General features: G+C 54.4%; 2 protein-coding genes across 2 annotated transcripts; both read right to left on the bottom strand.

Annotated features, from left to right (window-relative positions):
• Positions 1-9434: 9434 nt before the first annotated feature.
• AQP6 (aquaporin 6) lies at positions 9435-11974 on the bottom strand. Its single transcript, XM_016201037.2, has 4 exons — positions 11472-11974; positions 10576-10734; positions 10270-10350; positions 9435-9647 (listed from the first exon to the last, which is right to left on the bottom strand). The coding sequence occupies exons 1-4, from the start codon at positions 11811-11813 to the stop codon at positions 9435-9437; spliced, it is 795 nt and encodes a 264-aa protein (XP_016056523.2). The 5' UTR covers positions 11814-11974.
• A 7697-nt stretch (positions 11975-19671) lies between these two features.
• Positions 19672-22992, bottom strand: AQP5 (aquaporin 5). The gene is made up of 4 exons (XM_016201079.2): positions 22612-22992; positions 21377-21541; positions 20887-20970; positions 19672-19857 (listed from the first exon to the last, which is right to left on the bottom strand). Exons 1-4 carry the CDS (start codon positions 22972-22974, stop codon positions 19672-19674), a joined length of 798 nt encoding a protein of 265 aa, XP_016056565.1. The 5' UTR covers positions 22975-22992.
• Positions 22993-24609: the final 1617 nt, after the last annotated feature.

The raw sequence follows: 24609 nt of genomic DNA on the forward strand, positions 1-24609 counted from the left end.
CTTAATATGTAACTGCGGAGAGAGGAGGCAACCTACTGGCTTTTTTCCCAGGAGGTGGCAGCTCTCACAGCAGGGCCCATCTGCCTCAGCAAATTGACGAGGATGAGTCCCTTCTCCCCTTTCCCCACCTTTGCATGCACATGCCTGTTAGGTTTTGTTTTTTTAAACTTTGTCCTAAGTGCCATCCCTTTTCTTACATGTCTGCAAGCCTAGTGTTGGCCCGGCTCCATATTTGCTGTTCTGTAGTATCTCCCCAAGGTGCATTTTAAGTCACTAATGCAGAGGAAGTAAATGGATTGTATAATGTTAGTGAAGGCAAGGCTTCCCTATGCAGGAACTGATGGCCCATTAAGGAAAAAGGAAATGGCCCTGTGTGTCAAATACTGGCAGCCAGTTGCTCAGTTTTGGGCTAGGCCAGGAGACCTTAGCCGTGGAAATAATTCTGATATTAGCAAAGGGAAATATGTACCCACCTTCAACTTCTTTAACAGCACTTCATGCGGAACAGCTTGACTTTCCACTTTCAAGGGCTTTCTTAATTAAATTATACTTCCTTGGGTGAGATCTGTGGAAAGGGTTCAGTGCTTTGGAGTGGCTGTCACCTCTGTCTCCTGCTCTGAACCCTTTCTGCTGCTGCCTCTTGCTCCTTTAATGTAGTTGAACTTGGCTGTCCCACTTGCTAATAACCAGAATCTTTAAATCTGTTCTCCATCAGTCTATGTATGACTCCTAAGTTTGATGTTTATTTAACTGGGAAAGCATTACATGGTTTGATTCAGCAGCAACAATTTGCATTTATTACTGGGTGTTTAATGACTTCTTCCTCACAAAGGTGAATTCATTGCTTTCAGAAATAGAAGGCAAAAAGGCATCTGGGTTTCAATTGGAGGACTATAGGGTGCTCAATTGATTTACTGTGGCAAAAATAGTCACTTTTTGACTGCACTGAACCTATGGCCATTGAAAGGGGTCCTGAATTCTTTTTGTTTTGTTAATTCTTACCCAAGGATATTTTCCCATAGATTTTAGATATATTGGGGGGGCAGAGAGAAACATCAATTGGTTGTCTGCTGCATGTACCCTAACCGGGGCCGGGGATCAAACCTACAACACAGGTATGTGCCCTTGACTGGGAATCAAACCCGGAACCCTTCATTACATGAGCCGATGCTCTAACCGCTTACCCACACTGGCCAGGGCTAAAGGGGTCTCGAATTCTTATATTCATGGTTAAATTATTGGATAGCACAAAGTGACAAGTAGTGCTGGGTGAGTACAAGGAACACAGATACCAGGCTTGCTGGTTTTTAATTTTTGTTACAGTAGGGCCTCCCTACCCACCTCAGCTTCAGATAGACAGGTACATATGCATATACATATGGTATATGATTTCCTATTGGAAAAGCATTTGGGAGATCCACTGCTGTGCCTGGTACACCAAACAGTTTGCATAATCATGCGTCACCTTTTCCCAGACTCTCAGCATGAGCAGGGAGAAAGCTGTTTTGTCTTCCAGATGTGAGGAGCAAGGATAGCAGAGTTCGGTGTTCAAGTTGCCATTGCTCACACAGTAGGTTCTTGATTAATGTGCTTGGATGTTAGTCTTGGTCATGACTCAGGTTGAAGTTGAAGCCAATGATGCACAAAGCTTTTTAAGCATGCAGGGTTGGGGCATGGTAGTCATTGTGCTTTTAGTATAAACAGGATTTGGAGAATGGCCACTTAACCTAAGTTTAATTTTAACAATCTACTCCCTGTAGCTGGTATGTTTTGTAAATAAGTGAAGGCACTAGTCCAGGATGTCCTTGTATAATTTATTAGACTCCGGTTCTGAGTCTGTATTTGTTGATGGTTTCTGTTCACGAAGTCAGGCGGAAGACAGCTTGACATCACCAGGAATAACCTTGTAGTGTGTGGGAGCCTTCTCCTCTGCAGTCATGTGGGATGGGAAAGGAGGCCACTTTTCAGGGACTGAGTTGGAAGCAGGAATTTTCCCTTTTGTCTACCTTCTCTGTAACTCTTGCCCAGCTGCATTTAGTTGCATCGTTTTTATATAGCAGTCAGTACTCTCACATCTCACACAGTTGGGTACCATCTGTGTGCTAGGCTCAGGCACATGTACGTGAATAGTTAAGACTTCTAATCAAGCACTTGCCAGTTCATACCTTCTCTGGTCATCAGTGAAGATGGATTTAGGAGTCGATTCCCCACAGAGCCTCTAGGAAAAATAATGTGGTTTACAGTATGCAGATTGCTTTCATTTATCATCTTCTCGATCTCACCACGCCCATGTGCAGTGTGCAGTATTGGTGATGTCATCTCAATTGACAAATTCAGAGAGAATTTGGCTCAAATTCCCACATCTGTAGCTTGGCTGGGATTAGAACCTGGGGATTGCAGTCCCACTCTGGAGGTCAGTTGTGGTGCTTGTTGTTTCAGACTTCTTCAACATCTGGGTTTGTTAATATAGTATTAGATATGTAAATTATTCTACCCAGGGCTGTATGTGGATCTGCTTATGTACTCTCAACAGAACTCAGAGCAGGGAGGCCCAGATCTCTGGGGAAAGCACTGGGGACAGGGGAGTGTCTTAATGGTTAGGGTTATTGTCTGGTAGCATGGGAGACCTGTGCTTGGTGATCCAGGGCTGTTTTCTGTGTGGAAGAAGGGGGAAGAGCCGGTGTGGGTGCCTGAGGTTGCTCCTTATGGGAGTGTGTTTTCAGGCCATTCATGTGCATCTTGTGTGCTCTGAAGCTCAGAGCCAAGAACAGGCAAGTCTCTGAACCAAAGCCATCAGCCTGCTTGTAGAAACGTGTCAGCGGATTAGCTTATTGGCTTTTCCCCTGAGTGGCGTTAGCTCTCACCCCGTCTCATGTTCACCATCTGGCTTTGAGTGAGAAGTCTTTGAGTGATCTCTCTTCAGCAGCCTGCTCTGTGCCAGGGCTTTCTGAGAGCTGTTCAGCTTTCTTCTTCAACCCTGGGGCCTGGTGCTCTCCAAGAAGAGGTAGTCAGTCTGTTGTGTCCACATGTATGCATACCTGAGATCAAAAGAATACTTAAGACCTCAGAGAAAAAAATCAGCTTAAAGGAGACTGACTTTGTGGTTAATGTCAAAACTAACAAGTGAATCTGTCCTTAGGTGAGTTTTTGAAATGGAGTTGCTCCTGCCACAGAGAAAGCTCTTTCTGCCTGCAAGATGATAGTTTGTTCAGATTTTAGTAGAGCGACAGAGACAAAGGGGCTGGAATTTTTCTTCCTCATTGGAAAGCAAAGCCTGGGGGTGGAGGTGCTTAAACGAACCACCTCCCCTACTCCCAGGCAGCTCACTGCTCTCTCCTCCTAGGTTAATATACATTGACTGGGGCTAAATGCCTGATGCTTCTGGACAGTGTCCAGCCCCTCAGCAGAGCAGCAACACTGTGGAGATACAGCTGCTGGCATTAAAGGGCTAAGCCCCTTTCCAGCTGCTTTGCTTTAACGGGAACTGCCTGCAGTCAGCAGCTTAACAGAGCTGTCTTGGCCAGATTAGGAGGAAATGACTAATCTTAGCATCTTCTCATGGCAATGGCCTGGAGGCTCTGGGGCAGATAACCCAGTATGGTGGGAAGTGGTTGGATAAATGGTGTTGGAGTGCTAGGCGATGATCTCAAAAATGGTGATCCTGGCTTGGCATGGCTTGTGCTTTGTTTTGTCTCCATGAGAAGAGTGGGGTTCTCTTTAGCTTCTCTTTAGCAGATTCCCTGGCACTAAGGGAGAGGAGATGTTCACAGTGAGGGGTGGTCTGGGTCTTTAAAAGCTGGGCTCCAACAGATGTGCAGATGAGTTGACAGCATATGAGGGCAATAGTATCCATCCCCTTAGAGGAAGAAGACTTGAAACCCTCCAGTGTGGTACCCTTTTGGCCTTCCATTCCCCTTTTCTTTAAAATCTAACTTAAAGAGCCAAGATTTGAGAGAGAAATGATCATTTTCCTGCTCATAAGATGCACTTAAAATATATACTTTAGTATCTCTGAGAATTGGGCTATCCTATAATCAATGGCATCTTACAAATATAATGCAGTGATTTTTCTTTCTTAGTAGCTCATAAAATGGTTTTGCATCTTATTGTCAATGTTGTTTGGGTTGGAAGTGTTAGCTGCTTGTGGGAGATAGGCTATTGGCTACTCCAGATGTGAAGGCCAGGGAACCTGCTACTTAGCTGTGGAGAGATTAAAACAGGGAGTTCTCAGGTCTGAGAGAAGCTGAGGTATAGGAAAAGCAAGGCTCAGTCCCAGGACATCTGGCACAAAGCATGTGCAAGATAGGATCAACATCTGTCCCAGTCACGACCCCCAGAGCCATTACATATGACCCCTGAGTCAGGAAAGAGGGGGAAGCCATTGTGAATCAGTAAGGCCAAGACCAAAATAATAACATCCTGGTGGAGTTCTGAAATCACCATATAGGACTGAAACATTCAGGGTGCTGCAACACAAGACATCAGAGGTGTTAGATACTCTGGGCAGAGAGTTGGGAGTGCTTATTGCAATCCTTTGTCCAATTTGCTCACCAAATCCACAATACCAGAGGAGGGCTTTTCCTCTCTTGAAACTGGAAGGCCATGGTTTGGGAACCAAGACAAGAAAAGGACAGAAGTTAAGGAAACTGTTGCCCTGAGATGAGAAGTAGACTAAAAGTAGAATTTTGTTTAAGAAGGTCTTTCTATTTGGTAGAGAGAGAGGTGAAGTAACGTGTCGGGTGCCAGGATGGAGAATGGGTGCTGAGTGCTGTGGGAGCTCAGAGAAGGGAGGGAACTGGAGGCTTAAGAGCCTGCAAGGTGATGGCATTAAAGCTGGATCTCAGGATGGAGAGGCAGCTAGAGGGCCCGGGAGCATATTCCAGGCCAAGGAAGGACCTCCAGCCTGGTGTTCCATAACCAGACACCAGACTCCTCTGACTGCGGGCTGGGCTGGGCCCTGCCTCTCTGGCCTCCAGCTCTGGCAGCAACTGCCCCTTTATCTGACTTAATCAGAGCTCTGAAACAGAGCTCTTTTCTGCCCATTAACTGCTGCTTATTAATTAGTGCCATTGGGCTCCCCACCCTCAAGTCCCCTTCAGGAACCATTCCTCCTCTCTGTAGCTTTTGCTAAATATGTGACTGCTCCTCGGTGTAGCTGCCCCTCCCTGAGACGTGATTACAGATCTTGGCTGTGTGGACCCCCTGCCCCAGCTGCTTGAGTGCCCACAGCTTGGCCCAATGCTTCATCTTGATTAGCCCCCCCTTCCCCTCCCCACCAACATTGCCAGGCCTGGCACTGGCTGCAGGTTAACATTTCTTTTGATAAGGAGCTCTCCTCTCATGCAGCTCCAGATCTTGGAGAACAGCACTTGGGGGCCCAGGGAGACTGAGATGATCCCCTCTCCTGACCCAGTGGAGTCTCCCATCAAAACCCCAGTCAGGCCCTGGCCAGTGTGGCTCAGTTGGTCGGGCGTCATCCCATGCACAGAAAAGTGGCTGGTTTGATTCCCAGTCAGCACATACCTGGGTTGTGGCTTGATCCCTGGGAAGGGGCATGTAGGAGGCAGCTGATTGATGTTACACTCTCACATCGATGTTTCTCTCCCTCTCCCTCCATCTTCTCTCTCTAAAAATCTAATAAACTATTCTTTGAAAAAAAAAAAAGCTTGTTCCTGATCACTTGACCTTACTACAAATCAGAGATCACAGATTTTAATCTGTGCTGCCCCTTAAACCCTTAGCTCATGACTGCTCCTTTTTTGTTTACTTAGCTGCCATATGAGATTCCAGATGCTCCAAGCCCTACTTCTTTTTAGCCCTTTATACCCGCCTAGCTTCCTTACCCTCATTCCCTGCATCTTCCCCGAACCAGCTCCCAGCACTGCAGTGCTCCAGGTCTCTGTTCTGAGGAGTCCTTATTTCTCTTTCTTGGGTTTGATTCTTGACTCTTTCCTCGGGGTCCTCCACTCCCAAACACACTCATACTCACATACTCTCTCCTTTGCTCAAGCTAAGCCTGGGTTGTGGAGAGGAAGTGATTCCTTCTTTACTGATAGCTGGGCTGTGTTAGAAACCACAGGAAAAACAGCCAGACTCGCTGGCAGAGGGCATGGCAGCCTACTGCGACGGATGAAATCCACCACCGCTGATTGCGACCTGACTGTGCCAGGCTTGGTGCGGAACACCTCCCCACGTAGTTCTTCCGGCCTCTTGGGAACAGACTCCATTTTCCAGATGAGAAAAGTGAGGCTCAGGATCCTTAAGTAACTTGCTCAAGTGCACACAGCTCTTAAGTGCCTGAGCCTGTATTTAAACTCTTTCAACCCTTTCAACCCTTAGTGTACCGTTTTGTAGCCTTTTAACCTTGGTGTACAGAATCCTTTAGGTCAAAATGATTTTCTTTGCAAAGTAAGTCTCTGGATCATCATCTAGCTCCTCCTCTCCCCTCAGTCTGAGGGGCCCAAAATGTGTCCCAGAACCTGCCCCCTTCGTGGGCTCTCCCCCTTTCCCAGTGTAGTCCCAGATTAGATCTGTCCTCTTTATACCCGAGGTAGCAGTGGGGGTGGGAAGCGGAGAGGGGCTTCCTGCCAGCCAATGGGGAAGCAACAGCCTAGGCTCTGCGCCGGCATCATCTGCTCCTGCTAAGACAATCATCAACATAAAAGGCTAATTGTATTAATCACCAAGGCACCCGTCCGGAGTCCCCCTCCCTTTGAGGAGAATTATGAATTGCAATTGCAGATGGCTCTGCTGATTGAAAGCAGTGCTCAGCAGGGAGAAGGGCCAGATCAGATTACACACCATTAATTAAAAACTTCCCCTGACAAATGGGAGGAAGGGAGTGCACACCAAGGGTCTGCCTGATTGGGTCTCTGTCCTCCCTGTGCTCCCCACCTCCCACCCAAGGCCAGGGGCTGTGACTGTGGAGCCCATTGCCCCTGGCTAGAACAACTGAGATTTGGCTCCCTGAAGACCAGACCTTCCCTCATCCAAACAGATGGCCGGCTGTCCTATTAAAGGCTGCAGAGGAGAAGCTCACCTTTGGTTACTCACTCCTGTCTAACTTTGGATGCTCTTCAGATTCTAACCTAATTCCTCACTTCTCGAAAGCTTGTCTCCTTGTTCTAGTCTATTCTGACAGCATAGCTTCAAAGAACTATTTGTGAAAATAGCTCCCAGCTTTCTCTTCAGCCAATCACCCTTACCCTTTTGGCCCAAAATTCCTGGGACAGTTGGCTCTGGAGTAAGGGTGGGGACTCAAGTGTGACTGCGCCCTCTTCCCAGCTACCACTGCCCGCAAGCACAGGCTCCCCAGCTGCTGTCATCTTGGCTCATTTGGAGCTGTGACTCCTGAATTCCCCCCTTCTTGATCAATCACTACCTCCCCTCCCTCCCAGTCGCCCAGCCTCAGTCATTCATTCATCAGACTTTTATTGAGCACCCAGTGTGTGCCGGGCTCTGGGAATGCAGAGATCATTTGTCTAGGAGCCTAAGGGCCTGCAGCAGGATCCCCCCCCCCAGCCCTTCTACCTTCTAGTTCTTGCCTCCTTCCATCCTCTGGCTGCAGCTTGTATAAGGGCCCCTGGAGCGCTATTTTGGGAAATTCTAAGCTGGGAGCTGGGGAGACCTTAGGGGGCTGTGGTACTAAGCTGGGTGACCTTTAGCAAGTCAATCACATCCTACACACACACACACACAGGCCCAACTGTCCCTGCTCATAAAAGGGCACAAGAAGCCCTGGGCTTGGAAAGATCATGAAGATGGATGAGTGTGGCCCAGCTCAGAGAGATGTGAACAGTACTCTGCACTGACAGTATCAGAGAACTGTGAGCACGGCTGCTGTGACCACGAGTGCTGGGGACTGTTACTGTGCTGGTCACAGGCTGGGCCCTGCCACCCAAGCCCTTGGAAGACTTTGGCAGCCCCTCCCCAACCCCCAGCCCCTTTGGAGACATCATGGAAAAGGACCTATCTACTTTATGGATTTGGTTGCTGCATCTCAGGATACCATGGTGATGGGCGCCATAGAGATGAGAAGAACTGACTTTTATTGGCTTGTCTCTTCATTCCAGGGTCCTCCCCCAACAACCCCCCTCCTCCTCACAAAGCTCCACACACACTCACCTGGCACATACAACACTCCCAGGTCAGTAGGTCCAGCAGAGAAGGAGGCAGGGCCCCCATAACGGGAGCAGATGAAATGAGAAAAACTCTTTTCCTTCCTCTCAATTATCTCCTTCTCTCCCTTCTTCCCTCCCATTACCAACAGCAATTGTATTCAAACCCAATAATTACAGTAATAGCAACAATAATCATTTATTGGCTTTGTTTTTCTAACATTGTAACTTCCAAATACATTTTCCAATTTCTTGTTTGTCTTCACAGCAGTCTCTGGGGGAGGCTTGTGCCCATTTAATAGTTGAGGAAGCTGAAATCCAGATAGGACCACAGGTCATGGGCACAGTCGATTTAGCACCTTGGAAATACTAACTAACAAACCAGCTGAGACTCAGGTAGTACTTCAGAGGCACTGAACTCAAAATCTTGGTTTCCTGGGTCATTCCCACCATCCTTGGGACTTATTCAACAGCTTTTGGGGGGTCCTGGCAGATCTGAAAATGAGGCTGGAGACAGCTTCTGTGGCCCAGGACATGGACCAAGGGCTGGGCTGGGGCTTTCCCCCCTCAGAATTGTTCCTATGAATGGGACTGTGGGGTGGGAGGAGGGCAAGCACCTAGAAGAGCTTGCCCTGGAAAAGGCCCTTCTGGCTCAAACCACCCTTGCCTACAGCCTGCCCCTCTGCTAACCCAAGAAAAGTTTCCTCTCTGTGCCAGCCCTCCCCAAGGATGGGGACCTCTCCTGAGCATTTGGAGGAGCGAGGAGTGAACATCTATTGGGAGGGTAATCACTGTCCTCAGGAAGCCCCCAGTCTGAAGGGGTAGCCATAGCCCCCCAAACCACACCAAAGAGCAGAGATCCCTCTGAGGAGCTCTGAGTCTTCTGACAGGTTTGGCCCCTCCTTCCCAAGAGGAGGGTAAGAAGCTGGGGTTCCCTGAGGTCCCTTTAGCCCTCTATCTAAGCAGACTGGCTATCTGGGCTCTAATTCCTTTTTTTCCAAGACCTGGAGATCTGGAGTCCAGATGGGTGAGCTAGGGGGAGGGCAGTCATAAATTCCCCTGCCTCCTTCTGCCCTGTCCCATTTAGAGATGTAGGAGGAGGAAACTGAACAGATTTGCTCCCCATATTCTATCTAGAAATGTAATACCTGGGAGAGGGATTGGCATCCCCTGCCCAACCTATTAGGACAAGAGGCCAAGCCTTCCTACACACCCTTAAAAAACCCGTTTCCCCTCAGAAAACCTGAAATCCGGTCATACAAGGCATGCTGCCCACATACAGGGCTCTTCTCAGAAGCTGGGGGCAGGGGCCAAGTTCTATGCGATCTGACACACAGTCTCTATTTTGGTGTCCCCTGGATTGGACTGGGATTCGTTTTCCTGGGGCTCCACTCCTACCACTTTCTCCACCTCTGAGGTGCCTTTGAGGATGGCCAGCCGCTGGGCCAGGGTCTTGGTGTCAGGGAACAGGATAAAGTTGTAGATCAGCGAAGCCAGGACAGCCCCTGTCAGGGGTCCCACCCAGAAGATCTGAAGAGGCAGAGAGAAGTGGCATGGGGCTTGTGAGCTATCAGGATCACCGGGTGGCTTTGGGCCCCCTGCTTGCTTCCCCAGTGTTGAATTGGTCTCCCAGGAAGCCTGGAGCTGTCTAAAAGGTGACAAATTTGAGAAGCACAAGTCCTGCCCGCCCCACCCCGAGTCCCTGAAAGTGAGGGAATCTTGCCTCCTCCAGGGCAGGCCCAGTCTCCTCACCGCCCTTTGTCCCTCCTCTCGCCTCCCCTGTACCATCCCAGAGCCCTGGCTAAAGCTGTTCCTGCCTTTGCTACTGTGCGTTTCTATTTCTGGGTGCCTTTCTCTTTATCCAAGTTTGGAAATCGGTCCAGCTGGAGAAAGTGAATAAGGAAACAGCCAGGGCTTGAGGCTGGGGCTGCGGTTCCCGCCTGGCCCATTTCTAGCCAATGTACTGGGTGCCCGGGCTGTTGATGCTGGGAAGAAAGGAAGGAGAAGCCAGGATCCTCGCCCTAGTCTTCTGAGCTCAGGGAAACCTCCCTCAGGGGTCAAGGTGGCCTGTGGCAGAGAGACCTGTCTGCCTGTCCGGGTTGTCCCTTCTCGGCCCCCCTCCCCTGCCATGGCTGCCAGTTGAGGGTCTCACCCAGTGGACTTCGAACTTCCCAATGATGACAGCAGGACCAAAGGAGCGGGCTGGGTTCATGGAACAGCCGGTGAAGTAGATCTGGGGAGTGATTGCGGGTTCAGGGTGCAGACCCAGCTCCAGCCTTGGCCTCTGCAGCACCGCAGCCTGGGCCTGGAGTGTGGGGCACAGCCTCGGCCCAAGGCATGAGGGATTCAGGGAGGGGCATTTCCTGGCCTTTGGGGCCCCTGCAGACCGCCCCCCCCCCCCCCCCCCCCCAGGAAGGAGCAATGTGTGCATATGCGTGGCGTGCCCTTGGCCCCTTACCCCGACGAGGTGGCCCAGTGCCACGGAGATCCCAATCATGGCGGCCGGGGAAGCCGCTGTCTGCCGGCTGTCGGTGGAAGCAAAGACACAGAGCACCAGCTGCAGGGTCAGAACCAGCTCCACTGCCACCGCCTGGCCAGCTGAGACACTGCTCTGGACCTGGGTGAGAGGGTTATCTGGAGTCCACAGGGGCTCTGCCAGGGACACCCCCCTCCATGTCCTCACTGTAAGGGGGAGACCTCACCACTGCCAGTGACAGGACTTAAGGAGAACTGTGCAGCGGGGTCGGGGCCAGCCCTGCAGAAGTAGTGTTACCCTTCCTACCCCAAAGGTTAACTGGGGCCAGTGATTTAGGGGAGCATCAGGGGCTCAGAACTAGTGGGAAAGGGGAGGCGCAGAGAAGCTGGGGTGCATGTTTGTGAGCTGATTGGGAGGAGACCTGGGTGGGAGACCTGGGAAGGAGGAGATTTGGGGAAGTGGGTGAAACAGAGATGATTAGGGGAATCTGGTAGGGGGTGGTGAAACAGGCCTTAGGGTGCTGGAGAGGGAGGAACATGGGAAAGCAGAGGAGCAGGGAACACAGGAAGGGGGGGGGAGTGGGGAGATGAAGTGCCTGCAGGGTCCCTGCCGCCCCCCTAGCCCCCAGCCTCAGCCTTCCTTGGCTCCCTCAACCCTTATCTGCCTGGTCCTTCGACTCCTGCCCCTTAGTGTGGCTGTTCCTCAAGCCACAATCCTATTCTGCTCTGCCTGTGCTAAAGCCACACACGGTCCAATTCCCCTGGGTCCCAGGGCCCCGCATAGCACCTCCCTGCCACTCTCCTCCGCCCTGCCTCCACCCTTACCACCTATTTAGACAACTCCCTCCCTGGCCCTGCCAGGTGCCCCCCTGCACCTACCATGTTGACCCCAAGGGTCTCTCGGATGTCCCCTGGTGTGACCCTGTAAAGCAAAGCAGCCCCCACAATGGCCCCTGCCAGTTGGGCAGCCACATAGGCCACAGCGCGGGGCAGGGAGATTTGGGAGCCCACGAGGAAGGCCAGTGTCACCGCAGGGTTGACGTGGGCCCCACTGGCCTTCCAGGTGACCTGCACCACCATGGCCGTGGCCAGGTTGAAGGTGATAGCGATCTGTAGCACAGAGGGAAGCGCTGAGGACCAGCGCATAGCCGAGCCCACGCCGAAGAACACGTACAGCCCTGTGGCCAGGAACTCGGCAAACAGCGCCTTGCTGATGGCCATCCACAGCCGGCACCCCAGTACCCTGGCCAAGCTGCACCCTCCTGGCTCCACTGTGTGCAGGTCCTGGAGTTTTGCCTGCTGCCGCCTCTGCTCACAGGGCTCTCCCTGTTTGCCTTGCCTCTGGTCTCCTCTGCCTCCTCTGGTCTCTTGTCTCTGGCCTGCTCTGGCCATCTCGCTGTGCAGAGGCTTCGCTGGCCCCACCTGTAGCTCCTCCACTGCACTGCGGCCCCAGGACTGCGCTGGGCAGACTGGCAAGGATGGAGATGGAGGGGTTATGTGCGTCTGGGTGGGTAGGAGGGGTGGAGGTGGCATGAGGGGTGGCGCTCACATGCCTGTTTTCCCCTGAGCTCACCTGACAGCGGGGGGTGTGGGGGGGGGGCGTCTTGGGTCGCTGGTCTGGAACCTCCAGGGAGGTTTCCAAGCTCGACTGTGTTGTGCATGGAGGCCCAGCCTGTGAGCCACAGGTGCATGGGATTCCAGGGTGTTCACATCCCTGATGGGAGCTTAGGTAAAGCAAGATCACTCCCATTCCCAAGTCCAAGGCCTGCTCCAGAGGGTCCTGTGCATTCTGGTGGGGGGGGAGGGGAGGAAAGGGGGGTTCCTGTTCTCCTGGCCCCTCTGCCTGTAAGCTCTGCCTCCAGATGGGCTCACACTATCTGTACCCCATAAATCCAGATGTGAAATGAAGCTTTCTCCTCCATTCCCACCTAAAACCCCACTCACAAGAGGCAGATGTGAATAGAGTTTACTAAGGACGTGGGTCTGTGGGGACGCAGAGGGGGCAGATGGAAGACGGGTTTATTCCACAGCTCCTCAGATGCCACACATGGCTGTGGGCACCCCTGCTGCGTGCCCACGGAAATTTCCACTGGTCATGCACCTACTTCTCTGTCTCTTTCTGTTTTCCTCACTCTCTCTCCCTCCTCAGCCCCCCCCCCCCTTCTCTTCAGGGGCCAAAACAATACTTCTTAGGTCTTGCACAGGGCAGCTGAGCCATTTTTGTGGCTATGCTGGCCCTAAGGCCCTAAGGGCACCATGCCCTAGGCTCTGTCTTTTTTTTTTTTTTTCCAATTTCCTTTTTTTATTTTTGAATCTTCACTCAAGGATATTTTTTCCATTGCTTTTCAGAGAGAGGGGAGGGAGGGAGGGAGACTGATGTGAGAGAGACACATCAGTTGGTTTCCCCCTGTATGAGCCCTGACCAGGGCCAGGAATCTAGCCTGAAACTGAGGTACAAGCCCTTGGCTGAAATCAAACCCAGGACTCTTCAGTTCTTAGGCCCATGCTCTAACCACTGAAATAAACCGGCTAGGGCTAGGCTCTGTCCTTTTATCTTTAGAAGTATATCAAGGTATTTACTCCAACAAAGGTATTCCCCACCTAAGAAGAATCTGCTGAGCTGTTAAAATAACATCTTCACCTGTTAACCACATCTGGGTGCCAGGACCTCACCCCTGGACATATCTACCTGCCCAGTGGATGTCCCTGGTTGTCCTCAGGCCCCTCAAATGCAACCTGTCTCAAAATGAGATCCTCCTCTCTCCCTTTCCCCCAAACGCACTCCTGTTTCCTCCAGCTCAGTTGGAGGCACCCGGGAAGCACCCTTGACCCCTCTCGCCCTCCTGCCTCGTCCACTAAAGGCGCCGAGTCCTGCTGATTTTGAGCCCTGAATATTTCTTGACTGCGCTCTCTTCTTGCCATCCCTGCTGCCCTGCAGCCTTTAACCATTCTCTCTGTCTGCTCCCTTGCTCTGCTCCAATCAATTATCCACACTGCAGCCACAGTGATCTTTCTAAAATGCAAATCTGATCCTGCTGCTCCTCTGCTAAAACCCCTTCAAAGCCTCTGTCCCCTCGGTGAGCTCCGTGCAGCCTCCAAGGCCCTCTGGGATCCTGCTCCTCCTACCTCACCTCTCCCCACACCTTGCCTTGCTCTTGATCCTCTGGCCTTACCAAAAGGCCAGCGGTTCTGGAACACTCCAAACAGGTCACTTCTTGGAGGATGCTCTCTCTTCTTCTTGGGGAGCCCTTCCCATTTCCTTTGCTCGGGTAACTTCTAACCCATCCCTAAGGCTCAGCTCTGATGTCACCTACCCCCCTCCTGGGTGAGGCCCCTATGTGTGCTCCCACCACACCTGGGCATTTTCCCGCACTCCATTCACCATGGGATGTTGTCAAGGTGTCACTGTGTCTCCCCAGTGAGGCGGTGAACTCCTGAGGGAGCAGGAGCCAAGTTTTTCTCATCCCTACATGTAGTGTCTTGCACAGGGATTGGTCATAGTAGGTGCTCAATAAGTAATTGTCGAACGAATGAATGAGTGAATAAAAGTTTCTTTCCTTTCCTTTTTTTTCTTTTTTAGCTAAGCCTGTGCTTTTATTGGAGAGCGATGAAGCAGGAGGAGTGGGTGGCCCGATGTTGGGCTGGCTGTGCTTCAGCGGCTTCTTGACCTCCTGGAGGCAGGTGACTTTCATATCTGCTTCCTTTCAGCTGGCTATTCTTATGGTCTTAGACCCACTCTCACCTGGGACCGGGCCCTCTGAAATCTTCCAGTGCAACATCCCAGCTCTGATCACAGGCTCTGTCCACCCACACTCCGCCATTCAGTCACAGTAAAATTCCTCCCCCATCCCCTTTCTGTTCTCCCAGGCCCCTGGCTTGATGCTACCTCCTCCAGCCAGGTGCCCTGGCGTCCCACCTGGTGTCCCACTGTCCTACCTCCCTTTTCTTCCCACCCCCACCACACACCTGCATCTCTCCGTTCTCATTCTCCTCGCACCCCTCTGCCTACCGTGGGCCCTGCTGAGCACTGCTGGGGACGCTCGCCCGGCCACGCAGACTGCTGCCATGACAAGTCCACGGTCTCTGGCCTCAGCAGGGATCGCAGCTCTGTTCCACAATCTTCATGCCATCCCTCGGCGTCTCCCTCCCCATTCTTTAAGGCCTACTTCAACTTTCCCTACTCTCTCTGGCTTTCCTCTAGCAGATCAGCTTGCTTCCTGTCCCACCTGGAAAGCCAAGCTAGCAAGTAATACTTCTTCCCACCCTTCCTCCCAGCCACACACTCACTGGTAGCTGCCCCATGCCCTCACCAGCTTCCCTGTGCCCCTGGAGAAGCGGCAGCCCTTCTCTCTTGTTGAGTCCAGGGCCCCTCCCGGTGTTCTTGGCTCTCTGAGCAATGGGGGCCATCTCTTAGCCATCCCTAGTATCATCTGTGGTTTGCACTTCTCCCTCTCCTGGCTTCTTCTTATAACATGCCAGGTAATCCTGAAATAGTGGAGAGACCATGAATTTGGAATGCCTTTCCTCTTTGTCTCTCTTTTAAGACTTTGTTCAAGTCCAATTCCTCCATGAAGTCTGTCCTGATATTCCGTTCCAGCAGAATCAGGGCAAGCTGTGTGGAGAAGTTGGGCTTGAGCAAAGAAAGCCAGAGGCTACTTCTGGCTTTGGTCCTCACTGCCACCACTGTTCCAGCACAGGCTCCCGTGCTTTCCTGGCTTAGAGGATTCTTTCAAAAAATACTCGAGGAATGAAGGAATGGGCAGTGTGGGTGACATTCCTCCCTGACACAGTGGGTTGGTTCCCTGCCTAGGGGCTGTCCCAAAGAACCTCTAGGGCATCTCTCTTCTTCCATCCCCTTGGACAGGGCCATACAGGGATTGGGGACAGACACCAGTCCCTACATCTTACCTAGCCTCAGTTTCTGTGCCTGTATACCAGGCACCACATGACAGGAAAGTCTCTCTGCTGAGACCTTTGATAAGACACAAGAGAAAGCATTTGAACATTGCCATGCACATTGCACCCCTAACCGATGCTTAACTTCTGTTTCTCCCCTTATAAAATGGAGATTAAAATTCCCACCTCCCCATGTGTCAGTACCTAGGAGAGTGTCTCTGAGTCAGAAAATGTTGGTTATTAGAATTGCCACTCTCCTCTCCTCTCTGGTGAGACAGCTGTGAGGACTGGGCTGGGGTGGGAAGGTCTTGGTTGCTGTGGCAGCTCCAGGACAAGCAGCCCCTGTGGCCCCTGCTCTGGACCCTGGAGGCTGAGAGCATTAAGAGCAGTGGTCACCCTTGTTTCTGGCTGGCCTAGAACAGAGCCTCTTGGGGCCCTGCCTGGCCTGGGACAAGGTCTTTCACCCCCTGGGGCCAGCCAGGCATTGGCCAGGGCTTGGTCCAGTTCCAGCCAGCACTTTGCCAGGCCCAGCCTGTCCTGGGCTCTAGCGCCACACTTTGAGGTCACTCATGCTCAAAGGCCTTTCGCTGAGGCCCCACACCTGGCTGGCTGCCTGTCTGGCGGCTGTGTGCTCGTAACCTCCCGGAGGCCTGTCTCTGGGCTCCCCAGGCTGATGGGGTGGGCATCTCCGTGGGAAGGGTGTTCGTGTGCACGCACACACATGTCACACACACACATGTGGGCACACACAAGGGGCACTGTGAGCTCTGACTGAGGACCAGGGCTTGGGGGAGGTGGGGGGGCAAGAAGGATGAAGGTATCAGAAGAGAGGAGGGGAGACAATAAGCGCATGACAGAAAGGGAATTCGAGACAGCGTCCCTCACATCATCTTACCAACCCCACAAAGCGTGACAGGTAAGGAAGTCTGATCTCTTCCGCACAGGGAGGGAACTGAGACTCAGAGAGGGGCCGAGAGAGCTGGCCCTCCAGCAACCCCTCCTTTCCATCCCTCTAGAAAGCCAACCTTCTGACCATTCTCTGCCTTTACCCCAGTCCTTCTCCATCTCTCCACCATGTCGCCATGTCTACTTTCCTACCTGGTGAAAACTGGCGGCTCCTGGGCAGAGGGGGAGCGGGAGGGGCAGGAAGCCTCCTGGAGGAGAATCAAGGCTCTTCCTGGGCCCCATCTCCAGGTGGAGCGGAGGTTAGAGGGGTGACTGAGCATGTACGCTCGGGTGTGACACACACGTGTGCCTCTCGGAGAGCACATGGAGCCCAAGCACGAATGGGGGTTGGCGTGGCTGTCAAACGCACGGAGTGAGCAGCGCATGCCGAGAAAACGCAGCCCCTGGGCGCCTGAAGGTCGGTGTGGATGTGCGGGGTTGGGTGTGCGCGCTCCGCTGCGCGCAGGTCTTTGTGGGCCCGGAGCTAGCAGCACGTGGAGGATCAGCCACCGCGGAGCACAGCGCCCTCTGCTGGCCACAAAGCCCGGCTGCCTCAACTTGTCCGTCCAAAACCCTAGGTGACCCTCTCCCTCTTGTGGAGCCGGTAACTCCCTCGGACTGGGTGCCTCACCCACCCCCGAAGGTCTGTCCCCCACCGGCCCACCTGTCAGAGAAAGGAACGCTAGTACGCTAGTTGCTGGGCTTGGGGGGGGGGGAGGGGGGTGAGAGGCCAGCCTCCCAGTCATGGCTGTGCCTGCATCTAAGTCTTGTGGAAACTGAGAAAGGGATTCCCTCTCTTCTGCACCCCGTGTGGGATAGTGGGGTGGGAGTTCGCTGAGAATAGCTGTTTCCTGGTGGCCCTAGGGAACCCAGGCCTGAGAGACTCCCCGTGTCCTCCACCCCGACGCCCCATCAGGCTGGAGCCCAGACCCAGGATTCGCGAAAGACTCGCAGCAGTTGTGCATTCGGTGGAGGAGGTCCCCCCCTTCTGGTCGGAGCTTGCAGTTGCGGCCGGGACTGGGTGGAGGCCCGAGCTGCGGGGGGGGGGGGGGGGGGGGGGAGGCTCTGCTCCTTTCCACAGGTTCTCCCACGCATACTGCCTTTCTGTGTTAACTGCATGCTGATGAGGCGGGCAGGGCAGGGCAGGGCAGGGCGGTTGCAGCTCCCACTCACAGATACTAGACCGAAGTGTGGAGGAGGGCTGGGGAGCTGGTACCCTCACCCCAACCCCCTGGGACTGACCCTTGCCAGCAGGGTGTATAGACTCTTCCACCTCTTCTCTGCTCCATCTCTTATCCCTCCTCTTCTGAGGCAAAACTGAAGACTGTAAGGCTGTGGGGCAAGGTTCCCACGCAAGAGAAAAACTGGAGCCCAGGTTCAAACACTCTCACGAGAGCAGAGGCCCAGAACCAGGTCGTGGCCAGGGTCCTAGGTGCGTACATGCTGGTTTCTCTTCACACTTGTTCACTGAGCACTCGCCCTGAAGTGCCCGGCCCTGTTTGTACAAGGGTTCATTTCCATCCATTGTCTCGTTTTATCCTACAACCACCTATAAGTACAAGTAACCCCATTTTACAGATGAGGCAATTAAAAGTCAGAGAGTTTATGTTACCCAAAGATGAGCATCAAGACTTGGACCCCAGCCCAGCCGGTGTGGCTCAGTGGTTGAGTGTCACCCCAATGCCCAAGTTTTGGGCTCCATACCCAGTACGGGGTGTGCAGGAGGCAGCCAATCATGTTTCTCTTCCTCTCCCTTCCTCTCTAAAATCAATAAAAACATATTTTTTTTTAAAAAAAAGAGGTGGACCCCATGCAGGGCTGTATCCTGAACTGCTCATCTGCATTCCATCCTTTCCCCACGGAGAGCAGCAGTCCTAGAAATCTCACTCCCTGATCCCATCTGATCCTTACAACAACCTGTGAGGGAAGCAGTTTTAATCCTCATTTTATAGCTTAATAGATGGAGGCTTGGTGAGCTAAGGAAGTTTCCTAAGGAGTGTCAGTGGCAAGGAGACAAGAGTCAGCGAGGGCAGAGCTGCGGGCCCAGAGGGGAAGATTGCTCGGACACCGGCCTGAAGAGACAGGGAAGAGGAGACCAGAAAAGAGCTGTGCCAGGTGCAGCTTCTGTGTGAGTGTGTGTGTGTGTGTGTGTGTGTGTGTGTGTGTGTGTGTGTGTGGTGAGGGCAGGGGCATGCTCCTGTCTCTAAGCACAGGCTTCCAACATAGCTCTTTTTCGGAACACTGAAGTGTAAAGAGGGAAGTCCAGGGCTGTGCCTCCTCCCCGATGACACAGTGGGTCACCCCCTTGGCATCTCAAGGGGCTGCAGGCTGGTTCACTTCTTCTCTACCCTGCCTGGCACACTCTCCTCAAGTGGCAGGGACTTGACATACCTGAGGTGGGAGGGATGTGCAGGCGAGAGGCTGAGTGAAGAGAATGCCTCCTTCTCTGCTCCCACTGCCTCTTCCTGACCTGTAGCTCTCTTTCTATATTTGGTCTCTCTCCCTCCCCCCATCCCCCTCTCTTGGTCTTCCGCCCCTATATCTGACTCTAGGCCTCCCCTGACCTCATCTTTCTTGTCTTTGCCCAGAGGACTGTGGGGCCTAGGGGAGGGTGTGGGGTGATGAAGAGGAGAGAGGTAATGAACCAGAGTGTCCCAAGGAGAGGCTTCTGGGAAGAGATGAAGCTGAACATGAACGTCAGTGGTTTATTGGGAAGCCCCCACTCCAAACACCAGCAGCCCTAGCCCATGCATCTATAAGCAGAAATAAATAAGGCAGTATTTAATGAACCAGACTGTCTCCCTCCTAAGGAGCTCTGGAGAGAGTCAGCCTCTGCCATCCTAGGGGCTGGGATCCCTCTGGCTCTTGAGGAGGGGCTGGGGTGAGTGGGGGATGAAGAATGCAGGCCACCCCTTCCTGGCCTGCCCCTGGGGCGCCCTGTGAGCTTGGTGCTCTGTTCACAATCTCTGAGGTCTGACCTCATGACAGCAGCCTGCCCTGTCACAGGGAGACACTCCTCCCTGTCAGACCCCAGCACCGGGCCCCCACCCCTAGAGTTCCATCATGGGTTCCTGCTCCCATTTCTAACTGCAGCCTGGGAAGCCAGTACCTCCTCCCCAAGCCCAGAGGACCCAGCCTGTGGGGGAAGGAAGCTTTGCTGTCATGTTTTTTTGTTTGTTTTTGTGTGTTTCCCCCCCCTGCAGTTCAGGATGAGGGGCTGGCCTCTGTCTGACGCTGGTCAGTGAGCGGTCAGCTCCATGGTCTTCTTCCTTTCCTCCCGCTGCTCCTCCCAGTCCTCCTCAGGCTCATACGTGCCCTTGACGACGGCCACACGCTCACTCAGGCTCAGGGAGTTGGGGAAGAGCAGGTAGAAGTAGAGGATGGCAGCCAGGGCAGCCCCCACGATGGGCCCCACCCAGAATACCTGGTGGAGACAGGACAGCATCAGGGGGCTGAGCCCTAGGCCTCAGAGACCAACAACTCCCCTCTCCTCCAGCAAACAGACTCATGGACCCTCAGGGAAGATGGACAGACATACTTCCAGACCCCCAGAAGGAAAGACTTCCTCCCACCTCAGGGACAGATGTACCGACACCCCTCTCCCCAATGATACAGACATGGACCACAGACACCCACATCCTTAAAGGAGATAGACCAGATCCCCAGAGGCCAGGCCCCCTCGAATCCCACCCTAAAGAAAAATGAACCCGCCCAGCCAGGTGTGGCTCAGTGGTTGAGAGTCAACCTAGGATCCAGGCGATCGGGGTTCGATTCCTGGTCAGGGCACATGCCCGGGTTGCGGGCTCGATCCCCAGCTGGGGGCATGCAGGAGGCAGCCGATCAATGACTCTCTCATCATTGATGTTTCTATCTCTCTCTCTCCCTCTCCCTTCCTCTCTCTGAAATCAATAAAGATATATTTTTTAAAAAAGAAAAAAAAGGAAGAAAAATGAACCTTCAGAGGTAACAGACACATGGATCCTCAGAGAGATGAACAGAACTCTTCTCCCTTTCGCATGGGGATAGAGACAGACTCTGGAGGGAGACCATGAGCTCTCAAAGGAGGTTTCAGATTGTCCAGAGGGACAGACCCACAGGAAGGAAGACTATCCCAACCCCTCAACAGAGACAGATAAATAAAACATCAGATAGGACAGACACACAAACTCCCAGAGGGACAGACAAAATCCTCAGAGATCAACCTAGAGGTAGAGATCCCCTCCCTTACCCAGAGGGACAGACACACATAGTCCCCACTGCCACCCCACCCAGGGTCTCCGTGTCCATATAAATCTACTTCTGCTGGTGTTCTGGCTGCATCCTGTTCCCCTATCCCTTCTCTCCCCAGGCCCACCCCCAAGTTCTGGGTCCACAGCACCCAGAAAGTCCAGATAGCCACAGCTGGGTGTCCAGGCCCTCACTGCCAGAGACCCAAGGAGATGCCCAGACTCACCCAGTGTGCAGGGTTGAACTGCTTCATGACCACTGCGGGGCCGAAAGAGCGGGCTGGGTTCATGGAACAGCCGGTGAAATAGATCTAGACAGAGAGGGAGGTGGTGAGGAGGGCAAACTGCATGTCTATTCCCACAGGTCCCCCAGCTCTTTCAGGGTCACCCAACAGTCCAGGGCTCAGCCAGATCTCCAACTCAAGGTCTCCAGTTCCTAGGCTGGTGACCTCTCCCTCCACAGGTTCCTACACACTGCTCCTCTCTTCTCTGTTCTGAACTTGGGCTTAGTTTCCTGCCCCCACCCCAACTCCCACTTATTCCTATCTTCCCTCAGGCTAGAGAAGGTTTGGGGGCCTCAAGTCTGGGACAGAGTACAGCAACCCCACTCCAGGCCCAAACTGCAGGGCTCATTGGTCTGGGGTGGTACTGCTCTCAGGCTCATTATTTGCCCTAAGGGGCTCCCCACAATCCCAGCCATGTGGCAGTTCTGCTCACCCCCAAAAGGTGGCCCAAGGTGACAGACAGGCCAATGGACAGGGCTGGGGAGCCCACAGGGCTGGTGCGGCGGGAGTCGGTAGAGGAGAAGATGCAGAGAGCCAGCTGGAAGGTCAGAATCATCTCCACCACCACGGCCTGGCCAGGTGTTGTCTTGTTGTTGAGCTGCAAGGAAATGTGAGTTAGGACCCGCCTTCTTCTGCCTCTATGGCCTGGGGCTTGGAGAGATGGGTTTAGGGCCTCCAAGGACACCTACAACCCAGTGCACGCCAAGTCAGGGAGGTCATGTGCTAGAGAGACTACATATATCACAGTGTGCAAAGCTTGGAGTGCAGGCCTGTGGCCCAAGAGTGGAATGAGGGGAGCTTTTCCTGGACACAGTCCTGTCAAGGATTCTGCCCAGTCTCCAACCCCCACAAACTGGCATTTACACTCCCTCCTGTGGGCAGCTGCCCAGTTTGTCTACTGCACCCCCAGCCCATCTTCCGCCGGTGCCTGATCCACTGCCAGAGCCAACCTCAAACCCGTCTCTCCAGTGCCGCTGACTCATGGCTTGACAATGGCCGAGAAAATCCTCCTCTATGTTTGATTAATGAACCCAGTTTGCATGGGACATGAGGGCTGAGTCTGGGGCTTCTGGGGCTTCGGGGGGGGGGGGGGAGGCATCAGGGGGCCAGGAACAGGAACCAATATTCAACAGAGATCCTCGAATTGGAACAGAATTAGGAATTCACACGAACGGTCTCTAAATGGGATCCCGTGACATCTGTTGTGATGGCCATCCCCATGTAATGGCCGAGGAAAACGAGACCCAGAGGGGCCAGGGTCAGCAGAAGCCAAGACTGCAGCCCATCTCTCTGATGGTTCCATGAAACCACTCAACTGAGGAACAGAGGGGAGCTGTGAGGGGCACAAGAGGAAGGCAGGACTCAGGGGAGAGACAGGAGAAAAGGCAGAAGTTTCAGCAAGAAAGGAGGCGCAGTAGGCACCACGATACAGGCTAGGAAGGGGCAGCAGGAGGGGAGCAGGCAGAGGAGGTGGGTGTGAACCAGGGAGGCTGGGCAGGGACACACACCAGCCTGGGCATTCACCTTCCTGGCCTTGGGAGGCCACCTTCCCTTCAAGAGTGTGCACCGGCCCACTCAGTGGCGTCCATTCTTGAGATGGGGTATAGGGGCCTGGTCCGGAGGCCACCCCAGGGCCCCTGCCCCACCCCCAGCCCCGTGGGCACTCACCGAATTGATGGACAGAGAGCCCCGGGCACGGACTGGTGCCAGCCCATAGAGTATGCCAGCCCCAGCAATGGCGCCCACCAGCTGGGCCACCACGTAGAAGACAGCCCTGAGCAGGGAGATCTGGTTGCCCACCAAGAGGGCCAGTGTGATGGCCGGGTTGATGTGGCCGCCGCTCACGGGCCCCAGGGCCTGGGCCAGGGTGCCTATGGCTAGGCCAAAGGCCAGCGAGATCTGGAGGGTGCTGGGCAGCGCTGACGGCCACGGAAGGGCCGAGCCGAGGCCGAAGAAGACGAAGATGAGGGTGGCCAGGAACTCAGTGAACACAGCCTTGACGAAGGCCACAGAGCACACCTCCTTCTTCATGGTGGCCGTGGGGGCCGAGCGGCAGGCGTGGAGCGCTTCCCGGGCTTGTGCGCGGCTGGCGGCCCGGCGCGCGCCCCGCGGGTGCGCTATATAGAGGGCGGGCGCCCCGGGCCGGGCCGGGGGGGGGCGGGGGCGGGGGTGGGGGCGGGGGCGGGGGCGCGGGTGGGCGGCTCCCGCGCTCCGGAGCCAGCGCCGCTCTCAGGGACCGCACGTCGCGGCCGCCCCGGGCTCGCCACCGCCCCGGGCCCCGCGCGCTCTCCCGCGGGAGCAGCGTGCGACCTGCCCGGGCCACCTGGCCCAGGCGGCGGTGTAGACCGGCCCCGCGGCCCGGGACCCGCGCGTGGTGCGCTCCGGCGGCTCCCACGCTCCGCTCCGCTCGGTTTGGCGGGGATTCCTGCGGACACTCTGCCCGGCTCTCCCGTCCTGCGGACCTCCGGCCGGCTGCCTCCACCGGGCTTTATCTCCGGCCGCGGTCTTCCCTTTTCTCCTCTTCGGGCCCTGGGTCCAGCTCCTCCTCTTCCTCCTGCGACCCCGGCATCCTCACGCAGCCTCACCCCGGCGGGGTTGGAGCGATGAGATTCCCGGAGGGCCTTGGGGGCAGAAGGGGGGCGTTTTGGGAAAAGCGGGCGCCGTGCCAGCCTGCCGGGCCCCCGGCCATCCGGGACCCCCCGCAGCCCTGGAAGGAGGCAAGGGACCCCGGGAAGCGCCCTCTGCTCAGTAACGGTCCCAACCCCTCCAGCACGGCTCTCTTGGGGGCCAGGGGTTCACTTTCCACATGGTCCGGGCGGGCGCGTGGCCGGTCGGTGCTACGTCAGGGGAGAGGCTCTGGGAGTCGGGTCGGAGCGGGGTGTGCGTGTGGGGATGCAGGGCACCCCTGACCTCCCACGCCCGGCCTTGAGCTCTCCCACCTTCCTCAGAAGCGCCCGCGCTCTAGATCTCAGGGTTTCCTTCCCCTCCGCCTTCTGCTCCCCTCCTCTCAGTCTCTTTAGTCTCCTTGTCTTTCAAGCCCTCACTCGGCCTTGATTTCTCTCCCTCTTGCAATCTCTCCGCCCCTCCACGGGCTTTCTCCTTCAGTCTGTTTCTCCAAAGACTGCCTGTTCTTTTTCAGGCTTTTTGCTTTTCTCCTCAGTCTCCCTGCCCTTCGGTCTCTCCCCCTCTCTCTCCCTTTCCATTTCTGCTTCCCCCGTTCCTTTGACAGTCTTAGCCTTACTCTCTGTCCCAGCCCCTCTATCGTCTATTTCACCTTTCCTCTGCCCCTCAATTTCTGTGACTTTTTTGGTTTCTGTCTGTCTCTACCTCATTTCCATATCTGTCTCTCTTACATGTGGTCTTCTTTGGTGCTCCCAAAGTCAGGTCCTCCCACCCCTGGACTGGGTGACACTTTCTCCCTGTTCCCATCGCCCCTCCTCCTGTCTTGGCCCCTTCTCTGAGCTCCCAGCTGCTATCCACCTTTCCTCCTACCTCTCCCTCTTCCTGTCTCCAGGCCAGGCTCGCGAGGAATGGGACTGGAGGGCCCTCCAGGGCTTGGAGGAGGGGCAGGGAATTACCCTCAGGATCCCAGGAGAGGAGCTGCACTAAAGACCCCCTCCCCTTTCCCCCTCCCCCCCATTAAGTGTGTCCTTGGGAAGAAGGGCA

This window comes from Miniopterus natalensis, chromosome 2 (assembly GCF_054644295.1).
Source record: "Miniopterus natalensis isolate mMinNat1 chromosome 2, mMinNat1.hap1, whole genome shotgun sequence".
Taxonomy (NCBI): domain Eukaryota; kingdom Metazoa; phylum Chordata; class Mammalia; order Chiroptera; family Miniopteridae; genus Miniopterus; species Miniopterus natalensis.

Bases quoted from the DNA above. Each gene is read 5' to 3' on its own strand.
- AQP6 (XM_016201037.2), bottom strand. From the start codon at position 11,813: ATGGCCATCAGCAAGGCGCTGTTTGCCGAGTTCCTGGCCACAGGGCTG. The intron at 10,735-11,471 runs GTAGGTGCAGGG...CCTCTCACCCAG, and splicing joins AGACCCTTGGGGTCAACATG to GTCCAGAGCAGTGTCTCAGC. The intron at 9,648-10,269 runs GTGAGACCCTCA...CTGCCTCTTCAG, and splicing joins GGAAGTTCGAAGTCCACTGG to ATCTTCTGGGTGGGACCCCT.
- AQP5 (XM_016201079.2), bottom strand. From the start codon at position 22,974: ATGAAGAAGGAGGTGTGCTCTGTGGCCTTCGTCAAGGCTGTGTTCACT. The intron at 21,542-22,611 runs GTGAGTGCCCAC...ATTTCCTTGCAG, and splicing joins GCTCTCTGTCCATCAATTCG to CTCAACAACAAGACAACACC. The intron at 20,971-21,376 runs GTGAGCAGAACT...CTCTCTGTCTAG, and splicing joins CCTTGGGCCACCTTTTGGGG to ATCTATTTCACCGGCTGTTC.